This window comes from Parus major, chromosome 8, assembly GCF_001522545.3.
Source record: "Parus major isolate Abel chromosome 8, Parus_major1.1, whole genome shotgun sequence".
NCBI classification, from domain to species: Eukaryota; Metazoa; Chordata; class Aves; order Passeriformes; family Paridae; genus Parus; species Parus major.
In genome coordinates this window covers 9,271,646-9,288,096 of record NC_031777.1, presented here as the reverse complement: position 1 = coordinate 9,288,096, position 16,451 = coordinate 9,271,646, and the positions used below count along the sequence as shown (strand labels likewise).

General features: G+C 40.1%; 1 protein-coding gene across 4 annotated transcripts in view; it reads right to left on the bottom strand.

Moving 5' to 3' along the window:
- Positions 1 to 13,959: 13,959 nt before the first annotated feature.
- PTPRC (protein tyrosine phosphatase receptor type C) overlaps positions 13,960 to 16,451 on the bottom strand; it is a 67,056-nt gene continuing 64,564 nt past the window's right edge. For all 4 annotated transcript variants that reach the window (XM_015636619.3, XM_015636622.3, XM_015636620.2 and 1 more), the window contains 2 exons: positions 15,932 to 16,067; positions 13,960 to 15,201 (listed from right to left, as the gene is read on the bottom strand). In XM_015636619.3, coding sequence (XP_015492105.1) covers positions 14,929 to 15,201; positions 15,932 to 16,067 — 409 coding nt within the window. In that variant the 3' untranslated portion in view covers positions 13,960 to 14,928. The remainder of the gene's footprint in view (positions 15,202 to 15,931; positions 16,068 to 16,451) is intronic.

Genomic DNA, 16,451 nt, shown 5'->3' with positions numbered 1-16,451 from the left:
AAGTGGTCAGGGCCATATATGCAGTGGGTTGACTCTATTTGCGCACCAGGTGCACACCAGAGCCACTCAGTCATTCTCCTCCTCAGCGGTTCAGGGCAGAGAAAATGTAAAGAAAGTCTCCTGGGTCTAAATAGGATAGACATCACTCAGCAGTGAGCACTGACAGGCATAACAGACTTGACTTGGGGAAATTAAATTTTTAGTAATCAAACTGGAGTAGGATAAGGAAAAATCTTAAAACATTTTTTCCCCAGCCCTTCCTTATTCCCTTCACTCCTGATTTCTCTACCTCCTCCCTGCCAGTAGTGCAGAGGGACAGGGAACGGGGCTGCTTTCATTTCACCACACGTTGTCTTGGCTACTACATCTTCCTCAGAAGGAGGACTACTCACACTCTTCCCCTGTGCCATCATGGGTCCCTTCCATGGGGTGCAGTCTCTTGGGAACAGGCTGCTCCAGCATGGGTTCCCAGGGGGTTCAAAACTCCTGTCCACAAACCTGCTCCAGTGTGGGGTCCTCTCCCCATGGGGCCACAGGTCCCACCAGGAGCCTGCTCCAGTGTGGGCTTTCTATGAGGGCACAGCCTCTTATGGGCATCCACTTGCTCTGGTGTGGGGTCCTCTATGGGCTGTGGAAGGATCTCTGCTCCCTGTGGACCTCTCTGGGCTGCAGGGGCACAGCTGCCTCACCATGGGCTGCACCTCGGGCTGCAGGGGAATCTCTGCTTGGGTGCCCCTCCTTCCTCACTGACCTCAGTGTCTGCAGAGCTGCTTCTCTCACATATTCTCACTCTTTTCTCCTCTCTTCATATGCAACTGCAGTGTTTCCCCACCTTTCCAAATACATTATCCCAGAGCCACTGCTACTGTTGCTGATGGGGTTGGCCTCGGCCAGAAGCAGATCCATCTTGTAGGCAGCTGACATTGGCTCCAGAGAAGCTTCTAGCACCTTCTCAAAGAAGACACCTCCAAAACACCACCCCACACTCCCCCTGCCAAAATTTTTCCATGAAAATCCAGTGCAACACAGTGGATTGTAATTTAATTTCTAATGCTGTCTCTTTCCCAGAAAAAAACACAGATAGATGCTATAGATTCCTTCATATTGCAATCATGTGAAAGACAGATGGAAAACTCATGGGAATGAATGTTCCTGTGTCCTTCAGAGATTTTTCACACAGTTCTTAAATAAGTTGCATTTCCATACAATTCCCAGACACAATGTTAATTAACACTATAAATCAGATACATAAAATCAATAAAATCATAAATAAATAAAACCTGTAGAAATACATAAGTGTGGACTACAGAATGATTGTTTTAAAAAAAGCAATAATAAAAAAATCTATCAGCATTTGTTCAAGGCTGATTACCATGGAGCTAACATTACCTGATCTGGCTGGCTGGAAGAGTTCTGCTACCAGCACCTGTGACTGACAGAGTGCTTTCTAGAAAAAGCACTTTATGAATTTCAGATATGATCTGGGAACATTTCATTTTTTATGTGTGAGTTGTACCATTTTCACCTGCATTGATGCCCTGCCTTGTGAATGGGTCAGCATATAATCATCATGAAAACACTTATTTAAGGTACAAGGAAACATTTCTCACTATTCAGAATCGTGAATCAGTCACATCTTTAGATGCCATAAGTACAGCTAGGAGTGGAACTGCTTGTTGAAAAGAGAGTAGCCAAACTAAGTGTCACTTTAAGCTTTTCATGATAAATATTGCCAATAATAAGCTAATAGGTAAAATAAATATCCTTGAACCCTGTCTCAATGTTTAGAATCAAAAGTTTTATGTTTTCTCTTCCACCCTTACTTAAAGTTCAGCAAGGTGAAAGGACTGAATGTTTTACTAGGAAGATACCTAAAAGTTATTGAAATACACAAATAGTTGTTTTCCCTTATGTCATGTGCTTAAATGTTCTACTACTGCAGATCACTGGTCACTAACTGTAAGAAGAGATTAGTGAAGTTGAAGACCAAAATTCTTCAAATTTCTGCTCCTCAAAGCAGCCCTACTGAAATAGAAAAGTAGTTTTCTCAGGCATCAGTCACATTCAGTGACTGATAAAATCCTATAAAGACTTTGGTTCCATTGCAGTAAAAAAACTGGTCCATAAATTAAAAGAAATGTAGCATTCAGAAAATAAAAGTGGTAAGAAATCATGTGTATTTTTTTCCCCAGAGAAATTATAATTATTCTAAAACATAGCAAAAGAAAAGCAAATAAAGGAAGATAGGAATTGCCATAACAAACCAGATCCAAGATCTGGTGTCAAAGACAAGTGCTTGACACAGAAAGCAAGAATTTCTGCACTAGGAAAGTGTGAGGTAGTCCTTCCACTCTCATCATTCCTGGTTCTTTTTCTTAAATCAAATCACTTGATTTGGATCCCATCATGCCATTTGTGTGTTCCCTACTAATGGCCATTACTCTGCATGTGTACCCTGAATGTTCTTCACTTCTGCTTGCAGTTCCCGCTTGCAGTTAAGCCTCCATATTCAGCAAGAAATTAGAAGTGCTTTTTTAGCTGTTAGTACTCACTAATAGTCATCTTGGAAATTTGTTACACCTGGGTTGCCAGCACTATGAAACACATGTCTCTGGCAGCCTCTTAATTTAGGCGTGTTCTCAAGAAAAGCAAGTTCCAACAGATCTTTTCCCTCTCCACGGTTACTGCCTGCCCACATTAATGATATGAATCAGCACTCCTGTTAACATGTCTCCCCATTAGTGCTGCTTCTCATAAAAATGTTTGGGTTGTTCTTTTTCTGGGTTGTTCTTTTTTTTTCCCCCTTTAGGTAACATGGAATTTTTACACCACATTTTTGCACAGAAAACTGCAGACAGTATCTGCTCCTTTCTGAGCTACCTAAATCTTACCTTGTATTTCTCCAGGGATTCCTAGTTGAGATCTTCAGTCTTGGATTTTTATTCCATTAACTGAATTGAAACAGACATGTAAATTTAATGGATAGCTCTGAAAGTCCTAATTCCTATTCTGTACCCACTCTGCCAAACTACAGCAGCCTCTGTCTCTGAGCACTTTGTAATGCAGCAGCAGCAGCTATGTGTCATATATAGCTATACAGAAATCTCACCTGTGAACACAGACTTTGTTGTAGGATCAAGCAATAACTGTACAGTGTGAAGGATGCAGTCAGGGATTAGCCTAGCAGAGCAGTGCCTCTCTACTAAGTCCATCAGTTATAAGTATTTATGTGTATATAAAATGCTTTCTCATACTCACATTTTTGTCCTGCTTCCTCTTTAATTGTCACAAAACAAGCCACATAACAATGTGGGGTTTTTTTTCCTAAAATGCTTGTTTGTTTCAGTCTTTCAATGTTTTTTTTTTAATCTTACCACTTACACCTAGCTCAAAGTATTATATTCCTTACTTTCTAAATAGCCTTTGTGTCTTATTTCCCAGTGACTTGCCCACAATCAGACCAAAGACAAGGGCAGAGGAAGGAGCTGAGTCCTCCACCAGTGTTCCCTGGGGGGCAGATAACTCTCCAGGTCAGTCCTTGCTCATATCTCATAGGGGTAACTGTGCCTGGCAATAACAGCTCAGATACACAAGAACCCCATTAGATGAAAGGCTCATGTTGCCTGAAAAGGTCTTAACATCAGGTTAGGTTTCCAAATTCCTTTCTCCTGGAAGCTAATGAATGTGAGTTTATATCCTTAACTATTACTTAGCTGTGTAGACTTCAGGAATAAAATATAGGCATACTGTTTGCCAAACACTCATTTAAAGGGTTCTACTAAGTAAAATTGAATTATTATAGATTAGTGAGTGTACAGATTAATCCCAGAGATCTATGTGTTCCTATTTCTACTTCCATTCTTAATAGATGTACTTGCATATAAGATGAGAAATAGAACTGCTTTACTACAGCTTAACCTTTTTTGCTGAATTCAGAGAGGTTTTTCAAGCAGGATACTCAGACTCCTCATTCTCTTGAATATGCACCAAAAAGGAAAATCATAGGAGCAAACCTGTTTTAGATACATCTTTCTGCATATGTCATTGAGACAACTGATCTAATAAACAGTGTGATCTGGCATCATTTTAGCCAGTACAATTTTCTCAGCAGTGACAGCACTTCCGTATTGCTCCAAATAAACTGGCTCAGGTACCAGGCTCTATAGCTGCTCTGTCTGTGCAGTCTGCCCAAGCAAAATCTGTCCTGCCTCTCAGCCAGGCTAATTAATTCTGATGAGGCTGCTGGAATAACATTTCTACACTGCATCCGATTCCTGAGCTCCAAGTGCACTGGCTTGGCATTGGCTGGGGAGCTCCTGTGCTCTGCTCCGCTGCAGGACTGTCAGATACTGCATCTCACATTTCACATACAATACACTCAGACTCTTAATAACATTCAAGATTTTGGCAGTTTTGCTTGAGTTAGACGGGAAATTTAAAGAAACTGCAAATCAGTGGGTGAATCATCGCTTCCGCTTTCCTCTGAAAGTGTTAACATCAGGTACATCAAGGAGGCCAATGAAGGGTTTGGCATTAACTCCATGTTCTCCTCATCCATGGCAACAAAGATTAAATAAATATTTATTTATGTAAAAAAAATTTGCTTTAGTAATACATTCTTAGTATTTTTAAAATTTGGGAGTAAATGGTAGTGATCTATGAAGGTTCTCATAAAAATGAGAGATTAATCCTAGCCAGAGCAAGGCTTGGTGCAAGTGGACCCTGTGTAAACTCCCACACGTCTCTGTCAATGTGCCTCAGTCAGGAGCAGCAGTGAAATGTGGCTGCTGTCCCAGTGCTCAACCTCTCCCGAGGGGAGAAAGCCAAATCTGCTGAAAAGCTCAATGGTTCGCTTGATTGCAAATAGGTTTCAAGCCCACCAGAACAGTACATTTAATTACACTTGCCTGGTTTTGACACTGTAACAGGTACTTGTGTGTCATTCAACTATGCTCATGTAATTGGCTCTATCCAAAAATAAACCATGAAGCACCAAAAGTTGTATCTGTGATGGTGGGGTTTGTGATTTTTTTAATTACATGTGAATTTTTAGTCTACTGGACTCAGTCCTGATGTAACAGAAGCCACCTCTAAGAGAAAATTCTGGTTGCCTCTTGCTTTGAACTTTTACAGGCACAAAAAATAATCCCAAGGAACAACTAATGCAGAGGAAGAGAGCAGTGAAAAAGAAACAGGTGTATGATTCTAAAAAAAAGTATAAGCAGATCAATAGGAATTTCCCACTGGCTGTTCAAATTGAATGCCTGTTTGCCAGGCAACCAGGGCTAACCACATAGAGTTTCCCCCCTGTTTATGGCTGGAAAGCAATCTTATCAGTGAACCAAATTAGCAGGAAAGCATATTCTTAGATTGCTATTGGTCAAGGACCAGTTTTACAGTGGGCTCCAGGTAAAACTTTAAACATTATTTTTTTTACCTCTTTTTTTCCTTCAAGAAGCAGAACATGAATGTTAACAGAGTTCACCACAAGTGTACCCAGATCTATCCTCCACTTAGAGGGAAACAAATCCAAGAACTGAATTGTTTCAAGGCAAGTAGTGTGCCAGATGCACATTCTTATGTGGATGACCTGTTTTCCCCTTAGTTTGGGGGAGAAGAAAGCTTATTAAATATGGGAAACTTTCTGCATAGAGACGGTATTTTTGAGTATCAGTTTCTCTGGTACTGAGGAGAAAAATATGTTGAATATAATCTATTCATACTTGTTTCTCTTATTCAAATCCCAACTTACTGCACAGCAAAATAATTTTAAATTATCCCAACTAATATCTGTTGATACAGGAGAGAGTCCTGCCTCAGAAAAATGCTGTGATCATATTGACATCACTGACACTTCTAAGTAATATTGCAAAAGCAGTTTGTCCCTGGAACTGCTTTCCCCATGCTCACAATGTGCTTTACGGAGCAAATACCCACACTGGGAAAACACAGAGAAAGCTATAACTCAGGGAATTGCTTACGCATTATCCTGTTGGGTCAAAATTCTTGTTTTTCAAGAGAATGTGAAATGCATTAGGTTTAAAGAGCTCTCACTTATATAACAGTTGCCAAAGGGCAGCCTATTCATTAGCCAAGACATAAAAGTAAAAAGGATGCTCCAAGGCCTTGAGGCAGCACAGTTTCTTGAGCTGTGCTTCATAACAGCTGCCCTCCAAAGTCTGGTTAGCGTCATCTAAAATGCTCTGTAACAGGACTAGGATGACACACTTACTGTCACAGCATCCCCTCTTTGGACAGAAAGAAACATCTGTTTCCAGAGCTCTCCTTTCCAGGGCTGAACCCTGACATACTGGGTTTTTCCTTTACCTCAAAGTATTCACAGCAGGAAAATTTGCTCTTTTCTTCTTTAATATAACCTTCTGCTCTCCTTAGTCCTTGATAAACAATGGATGCTCAGATATTTATTGTAGGATGTACTGCTGACCCTGCACAGTTCAATCCTCTATGAACAGGCTGATTTGATCTTTTGAGTATCAGGGGCAGCCTTACAGAGTATTTATGCTTCAGTTTTACAGGACAGCAAGTAGGGAACCAGTTCAAGGGAGCAAAGCGAGATAATGTGTTCCTTCCTATCAGATTATTCTATTAATTTGCCATAGAAATAATTATTGCAAGCTGCAGTTTTTCCTTTAAATGCTGCTATAAAATTATATAATTGGCTAAAAAAAGAGAAGTCTTCTTCTCTAAATGTGGTGTGTCTTTTTCCATTCTAGGAGTCCAGCAGAATAGCTGAACACCTGCATTTATTTCTTGCATACAGCCTGCTACCCTGCCACGGAGGCATATCCTGTTCTCATTCCTGGGCTGGGTTACCCAGGCTACCTTCTAACTGCCCGTTACATGTGATCTCAGCTTGTGAACCACTTCAGAGGAGCCATCAGCACACAGTTGTAGCTGTTCAGAGCAGTTACCATCACATGGTCATTGGGTTGTGTTTGTGATGTCTCTCAGCCAAGAGTGTCAGGTTGCAGGGGAAAGTACTGGCTGGGATGTCTACTGTAGATCAAGGTCTTGCCAAGGAAACCTGAATAAACCTTATAAAAATATTCTCTCCTTCCTATTTATCTTAGATTTCTGAAGTTATAACTGCTTAATTTATCAAACTTGATTTATTTAAGTATTTACCTTGGATGCTGTTATACTTGATGGTTTTGAGCAAAGAAATAACTGATTCATAATGACAGCTGGATGCAAGAACTTGCAGCACCAGGAATTCAACTAAACAAACTCCTGATTTATTTATATTTTTAGCTACTAGCAAAAGCTTAAATAGAGTGCTAGATGCATTTTTTTTAAAAAAAATGCAGTGCAGGAAAGAACTAAAGCAAAGCAAAAAAATCCACAAACATACAGAAGACCATACCCACCTACTCCATCCAGACACTGGAGGGGAAAAGGGAGAAGAGATTGAACTGGCTGCTAATGGCATTCATCTGATGCCTCCTGAGCATTTCTTTGTGAGTGTGGGGCCACCTCAGTTCAAGCTGCCTTTCTCCTTCTCCCACAGTGCCTCCTGCCAGGAGCATCCTGTCATGCAGCTGGCACCACTGCTGGCCTCAGGACAGCTGTGCTTCAGCTTAAAGAAGCTGCTTGCTAGGAGGAGGAGCCTACAGAGTGCAGTGGAATGTATGCACCAAAGATGACATTTACAAGTACAAACAACCTTATAAATGGGTCCTGATGTCCACTAAACCATTCTACATTCATGGTGCTCAGTTGCTGACAATCAGTTTGATTTTCTGAGCTATTGCCATGACAGCAGAACAGACTTTTCCAGTATGAGCAGGGCTGATACCACAATTTCATACATATTGTCAGTTCCTAGTTGTGCCTCTGAACTCTGTATTAGACTAGAACTAGCCTAGGCTTCAAGGCCTTTAAAACTCAAAACAGATTAAGACCAAAATTTACTGTAGCCCAGACTTAACCACCTGCTTGTAGTATAGCCTGTCATGAATTGTGATGCTGTACATACATCTGTTAGGACAACAAACCTTTTCCTCCCTGTTTGGGCATAATGAGGAAAAAAGAAGTAACTGGAATCCCAACTCTTCCATTTGTTAAAACCAAAAAAGAGGGAAACACCTGTCTCATAAAACAGCAGCTTTTATAAATCACATTATATAGCTTTGTGCTTCTACAAAAGACCAGAAAATGAGATGAGGTGCTTTTTAAATGCATTTCTGTGCAGCACTGCACAGTTCATGACTTTAGAAATACTGAATTAGGAATTCAAAATTAGCAAGCCTAAACCTGTAGCTCTCACAAAACCCCATCAGAAAGCTATCCTTGCATGATAGAAATGTAGAGAACAAGATATCTACTTTGTGGATATTTCTTTCCTATCTTGTCTAAGATGAACTTTCAGAATAAAAACTCAGCTGTCCAGACAATAGAGAGGCTGAAGATGCAGAGGTAGCTCTGAGTGGAAATGGGCCTTGAATGAAAATATCCACAAGCATCATATCTGTAAACCAATGAATTCATCTGACTTGCTTCTTTCTCGCCTCTACCTGCACAGGTAATCCCAAACTAATACTTTTTCTTAATAAAATTTGGAGTTTTAGTCCAAATACTCGGTTGGTACCTGTGGCATCAGTTTTACAGGAATCAGTAGTTTTTCTGTCTACACACATACAAGCCCTAAAATACCAGCACTCTTCAGAGGCAGTAAAGCAGGGCCCATGGAATCATGCACTGCGACACAACTGAGGTTGGTCACTGTCACAGCCCTGCTGTGCTCGAGCACAGTGAGACTGTGTCCATGCGGGGCTGTGCCTCCCATGCTTTGCCCTGGAGCTGGGCTCTGGTGGGGCAGACAGCTCTAGCTGCTTCCTGGCATCCAGGATGGGGGAAAAGGGATAAAGAGCATGGGGACAGGGCTGGGCTGGGGGATGGAAACAGAAGGCTGTTGTGAAACAGATAGCTCTTCGAGTCAGCGAAATGCTGGTGCTTCCAAATCAGAGGAAAACCTAGGAAGCTGATAAAATTATTCAGCTAGGAAGAGATCACTGTTCAGTAGCTGAACAAAAGCTACAGAAAAAAGAGTCAAAGACTCAACAAATTGGACTGTAAGGACGAGAGCAGAGCTGGGGCTGTGAGCCTTGTCTGCCCTGTACTACCACAGAAAGAGTCTTTCCACTGTGAGTGGAGCAGAACAAGGTGTTATTTTATTAGTGGAAATGCCTTGCTCTCTTTGAAAGAAGACATAACTCTTTATGGAATAATTTACTAATGCCATTTAAGAAATTGAATTCCTGTTCTCTGAGAATTTTATTTATGTTAAATCAATATATGAAGTCAGAATTTCATTTTATTGCTGAATAGAAATTATATTAAGAAAACAGCCTAGAAAAAGGAAACACTTAACGATACTGAACTGTTTTAGTCTTGAAGTGGTTTCAGTGGCATAATGATATATTAAAAATAATATATTAAAGTATTTCAGAAAATAGCAGGAGTGAAAGGAACTATAGTGCTAAACACAGAATATATTGTTATTCTCAAAATGCTATATTAACATTACTAAAATAGGATTAAAATTATTAATTCTTTTTTTCTTCAAGAAAAAATATTCAAAATTGACATTTCTTATCAAATGTCTGCATTTGGCAAGAACACCACTTCCAGTGGTAACTTCCTATTGTCATTTCTTTACCATTTTTCTCTGCAGTTGAAGAACACACACACTGACTTCTATTGCAACATCAGGAGAGATGACAAATATGTATTTGGTAGCCTCTGACATCAGTGCTGATTTAGTCTGTGACAACAGGGGTGCTCTGAAGCCATGCAGTCTTCTGCATCTCACCTGTAATTTATTTTTGTGTATTCATCTCTAAAAACCACTATTATAAAGACCACCAGCTGCACCACCCCACAAAAAGGTTAGTACAGGATAACCATATCATCCTTGTTTCTCCAATTTTCCTTCCTTTAAACCAAGCAGCTGCCAAATCAGCAGCTCACGGATTTGGCTGAGAATGGGATCTCACACTTGAGGCAATGCATGTACACACACACACACGCTTGCACACGCTTTGCGTCTGAACTGGAGTCTGTTCCTGGGGAGACACAGCCTCTGCAGTGCTGCATAAACAAATGCCATCTTCATTACCTCAAATGGCTCCATGTTACTGAAATGGAGCAAGCTGGATGCACTGCAGGAGGCTCGGAAGTGAGCAAAAAGCGTTTGAAGAGTTTCAGCACAGCCTGCCGGGAAGCTCTGAAAATACACAAGGGCGTCCCCAAGGACTCTGTGGAGCACTGACCTGTGCAGGCTCTGACTCCCAGCTGACTGCCAGGCAAGGTCAGGCTACGGGGGGGGGTTCATCTCCAAAAGCAAAAATTTGAATCTGAGTGCTGAAACTGATCCAAAATAAACTTCCTTTTATTTTTCCCTCCTTCAGACAGTCACACGGCTATATTAGCAATGCCTGCCACGGCACTAAACAGATGTGGGATTGAAGAGACAGTCAGCTGTAAGTAGATCTATGCCTATTCCTCTGAAAAAGATTTATTACCTTAATTTTAGAAAGTTTAGTAGCATTATGCATTGCTGATGCTGACAACCCTGAGTCTGAGGAAATAACTATTTAAAGCTAAAACTATTTAAAGCTATATTTTATTATAACTTGTAGTAAATATCCTTCCTAAATAATTTTTTATCACTAGAAAAAAGATCTTTGAGCATCAACTTGCACTGTACTTTTGTAGTCATGTTTCTTTCTTTTGCATTGAAAAGACAGATTGACTTAGGCTTTTGTATAAAACTATTCTCTGTTGCTGTACCTTTCAAATAATTGTATTCTATTTTTCAGAAGATTTGAGGTTTTTCTGAATCAGACCTAATGTACATAGAAATATTCTGTATTCTGTAATTGAAACTTCCTTTTCTTCTGTTGTAGTTCTCCCTAGTCCAAAACCAGCACATTGGTCCTTGGCAAACAGTTGCTTTACATATGGAAAAATAGCTGTGGTAGAGCTGTGCAGAACCCTCAGGAAATTTCTGATTTTCTTTTAGAGGCAATCTGTGGTATGTACCATGTCAAAAAATCCCTGGGCCTTTACAAAAGCAAGATGCCTTGTCAAAGAGATAAGCATTTGTGTTGGAGAGTTTTTGTGAGGAATGTTAAATAAAAGATACAACTTCTTGCTTCATGAAACACCTGTCTGGAGCCACCACTCACTTTACTTTCTTTACTAGCTCACACAAACAGCTCACAATGGTAGTGTTTTTCTTCCCTTTGTCTCTTAGATTCAGCACTTTCTGTGGCTCGGAGCAACTACCCAGCACAGTTTGTGCCTCTCATACCAGATTTCACCTTGATTTCCTGTCTTGAAGCAAAGCCCAGAGCTTTGCCTGCCTCGCTCCCCCAGCGGCCCTCCTGCACAGGAGGTGTCCTCAGGGTAACTGGGAGCAGAGGTCTGGGACAGGTGGGGACTCTCCAGGCCTGTCCGGACCCTCGGCTCCTGCGTGTGGCCACCAGCTCCCCCAGCCTATCCAGTGAGAGCTAGGGGCAGAATGCCCTCCCTTTCCCAGTGGGAGTGAGCTCAGTGCCACTGGAGCATGTGCCCTGGCAGCACCAGCTGGCTCAGAAGTGGAGAGGCTGAGTTCATGGACACGGTCTGCAGGCGTGTGTGGGAAAGGGGCAGGCACAAACCCTCCCTGCAGGAGCACAAACCCAGCCCTGGGAGCTGGGCTGTGGGAGAGCAGCAGGCTTCTGCCACCTCCCAGAACCCCAGCTGCCAGGGCTCTGTGTGCTGGCCCAGGTTTTTGTTGCATCATAAGGTACAGCCTCTGAGAAGGTTTTACTATAACTGCCTTGTTCATTACATGAGAAACAGGGAAAAACTGAACAAAAGCAAACACTCACAGTCCACTCCTCACTGCAGTTACCTGACTGAGCAGAATCTTGTGTAGACTCTGGGGTCCTTCCTCTCCCCCATCTTCCCACACGGGATTTCATTAACACAGCACTGTAATTTTTGCATATCCACCTTTACGTCAGCATCTACTCAGAAAATTGTGGGAGAAATCCAATCCCTCTGGTCATATAAGCACTTGATTACCTTCATTTGTTGCTCAATGTCCTCTCTCTGTTCATCTGTTGCTTAGTTGTTTTTATCCTGGACTTCAGATTCTAAACCACTTTCCAAGGGTGATTTTCTCAGCTGGAGGCAGTGGTTAGCACGTTTTTCTGTGGTTTAGCTGTACTTGATGAGATGAACATTTTTCATCTTACTTTGAGACTGTTTCTCAACTTTCAGGGTGTGCAAGTGTGCTACACTATCATTCTCTCCGACAGAGCCAAAGTAGTTCCTAGCAAAGCTTTCTAGCTTGGGCTTTGTGTCTCACCTGTAAAATGTTTCACCGTCTTCCTGGGGAACATGAGATTAATCCTACAAGTGAATAAACCAAGTGACTGTGGAGCATCCAGCCTAAGGATACTTCTAGAAGCTCTGTGTCACCACCTCATGGACGTTTGGAAAACAAAGAGCAATAGAGAAGGCAGAAAAGCATCCCTGGCACACACATGGAGAGTTCCTGGAAGCAATCAGAACTTCTAAACTGTGCTAAGACAGGCTCCTTCAATCATTGCACTGGAATTTAATGAGGTTTAATTCTACAATATGTTCTTGAATTTGAAAATAATTAAAAGCCAAGAGCTCAGTTTTCCTCCTTGTGACTGTAAGGAGCTTTACTGCAAAAGTGGTTCACACTAGGCATATGAGGGCAGTTTCAGTGTAATGCTCCATTTTTATAATAATAAAGACATGCATGGAGGAAAATTTAACAGAGTTAAGGACTTCTCTTTTGAAGTACATGCACAAATCAAGAATTAACTTGGCATTTTTCTCTTCTAAAAAATACCAGCAAACAAACATTGAAGTCATTCTAGAAAATAATAAAACAAATAAAAATCACAAAAGGTTTTCACAGCCTAGGTGCTGCCAGAGCTTAAAAAACATAGGAACCTTTTTTTCAAGGAACTGAAGTATATGATTACCCTTAGATATAACACAAGAAAAGTTTGGTGTAATTTTTTATTAGGGCAAGATTTTCAGTTATTTTTAAAAGTGTGACTAGTCTCTGTCTCCACAGCCTTACATTAGACAGCAGCACTCACATCTTTGTTTTGCTGCCTGAGTACCTTTACCGTTGGCAGATCTTAAATGAAGGAAGATAAATTAATTGTTCTCTGACATGGAATGAACACCAGTGAACTAATTTGCATCCAAGGGTCTTTACACTTTTGATCTTCAAGGTATGCTCAATTTGCAATTATGTTTTTAGTTCCTCTAAAACTAGCCAACAGATTTTGGGCCTACAATACCTCTTAGATTATCTTCCCATGTAGTCCCTAGAGCTTTCCCTCCACACATGCCCCCTTCAGCTTTGTTAAGTTTATCACCTAACACAACTCCTTGCTGAAAAGGGAGTTCAGCTGACAGCCAAGGGGAATCCTCCTGCTCTGTGTCTGCTTGCTGCCACTTTCTGAAGCAAGACTGCCAGCAAGCACTTGTCTGAGCTGATAATTGTGAACCATGTATTTGATCTAGGTTAACAACACAATTAAATTAGGGTTTTAACCAAGTGTGACTGTACATGTTGTTTAGACAGCTCTCTAAGTGTTCTCAATTACGCTTTGTAATGAGAAATTAGGAATAAGCAGTGATTAGCTTGGAGCACTGGATCTGTTGCATGACTGTTCCTTTCATGGCTTCAAGCAAAATAAAATTAAGCCTCTTTCCTCTGTTCTGAGAGAGACATGACACTTACCTAGGTACACACAGAGTTTTAGAAGAATTAAATGATGTGTTTTCCTATTGACATTTGTAAATGTTATCCATTTATGGGACAGCACAAGACTTTATACATTTAAAAGTAAATGATCATTTTGCATAGTACAAGAGAATGAAATAATTTTCCTCTTGTAAGCTATTAATTATATTTTTTATTTGTTCTGAAAACAATAGGCTAAAATTTGGCAAGAAACAGTAAAAATATGAAAATGTAACATACAAAACATCATTAAGAAAAAAAAATATCCTGTACCAATTAAAATCTACAAGTTTTGAGGAATATTATCAAAGTATTTTCCAATTCTGAAAAGAGGCTGGAGGCATTCATGGTCCTTTAAATAAAAATAAGCATAAGAAATAGATGTGCAAGCACTCAGTATTTTAAGTTCTAAGAATAAACAGGATGTGTTTTCCACCAGAACCGTTGCAATGATTCAAATGCCGGTCTCCAAGCTCCTATAGATCAGGTTAATATATGTGTGGAGCAATAACGACACCTTGAGGACAGCTAGAAAAATGCAAAAAAATTATATTCTGCATTGATACGGGAGGATTTACACACCCTTTTTAAGTCTGAATTCCTTGGAATTGCCACGTGATGTAAATTATAAGCTCTTAAAACTCTCTGGCAAAGTCCCACAAGTCCCAAGAGTATTATTAATGCTCTCATTAGTCCTGAAATACTAGAATATATGCTTACCAATAGGTTCACTTACTTGCTACTAGTTTTGAGGACAGACCTGTTCTTGCAACATAATAATCTTGTTCTGAGGTGCTTTTTTCCTTTTTACAGAAATAAAAAAATTTGCTTCGCACTGTTCAGCATAGTATTACACCGTACATGGTTTTAAAAGAAAAAGTATAAAAATAGTCAAGGTTTCTGGAGTATTAAATGCAAATCTACACAAAAATAAAATTCCACAGTTCTTTGTCACTCTCTACAAGTTTCAAGTATTCCTTTAAATTTGTACCTTTCAAAAACTGAAATAACTAAATATTTTCAAAAAAAAAAGAAGAAAGTGGGAAGAGGAAGAAATCTTATACCTCTCATTTTGCTTAAGATTTTTTGCATTTGAAAAAGCACTTTTTCTTAATCTAGCTCTAACTTAGAACTGCAGCTGTGGGGCCATTTGTAGAGCTTTCTGTTCCCTTAGTGCTATCTGCAGCCTTAGAATCATCACATATTTCATGTGGCTCAGTTTCTTCTGGTCGTGATGGGGAAAGATCAGTTGTGATCAAATCAGTCTCCTGATCTGATTTTCCTACTTCACTGCAAAATTCAACTTTATCTTCCTGCTGGCTGTTCTTCTTTATTTGTCCATTCTGTGCAGGGTAGGTACTGGCAATGGTGTCATACAGAAATTGGTATTGTTCCTCAAAAATAAAGAGAATAAGCTAGCATTAATGGAATGCTCAGAGTCCAAGAATTAATCCATTCTTTCTTGGTTCTCTTACATTTTAGACATGTAGCATGTAACTGGACAAGCAAGACTACATATGAAGCAGCTTCCAGTTTTTGGCATAGAGGCTGTTGCTCCTATGCTTTATTCTGACTTCATGTGTACATAACATCTCTGAAACTGTCTGCATCAAATATTCCAAGTTGTCACTCAGTGCCCTTCTGGTTCATGAAGTACCAAAAATACAGTTTTTAGAGTACCTAAACAACATGTATTGTACTGAGTCTGGAAAGTCATGTAATAACCTGCCTGTATTAATGATACCAAGGTCTGGTTTGTTGGTAACTGCACAGTGTGTGCCACAGCTGCTCTGGAGTGACTGAAACAGACAGTGGCTGCCAGCCTGCAAATGGAATTCATCTCCCAGCTGCAGAAGGGACACTGCATGTACATCATGAACCAACTGCAGGAACATCAATTTATGTAATTTGTAATTTCAAACTATACACCCATTGCCAAAGGCAGTACAGAACTACAGCTCTGAACATCTCAGACTCCATTAATATCAGCAAGGGCTAATGCTCAAATGATGGTGAATGTAAATGTTCTGATCAGAATCAGAAATTACACCCAAGATTATGGGGATATTAGTGACCACTATAAGAAATCTCTTTCTTTTCTGTTAATTCATAAGATTTACTTACAAAGGTGGAGACCATTCCTAGCCTGGTGCGACGAAGAGATTTTACTACTTGGAAAACATCTATTACTTCTTCTATTTCTGCACTTTCCAAAAGGGTCATTAAAGCACAAAATACACCAGTCTGCTGTGATCCATCACTAGAATGACACAAAATGTACATGTAAATTTACTAAGTAAAATCAGAAGCCTTCTGACTAAATATTAGATATATTTTAAAGTCTTTATGCTGAATTATATTTCCAAATCATTTTTTTACTGGACTGAAATTGTCACAATTAAGTATATGTGTAGGATTCACACAGGACATAGTTTATCTAAAGACTACCTGGACCTGAAGTACCACTTAAGGGGAAGAGGGAAATTCAAAACTTCAGACACACAGTCTCAACTATTGCTAGCAGGATTATCTTCCTGTTTAGATGGCATGCAAGGCTATTCCTGGAAATGGTCCTAGAAAAGTACACTTGTATCCTGGAGTGAGAGATGATCCTAAAAACTCTACTGGATGTTCACTAGTGCAT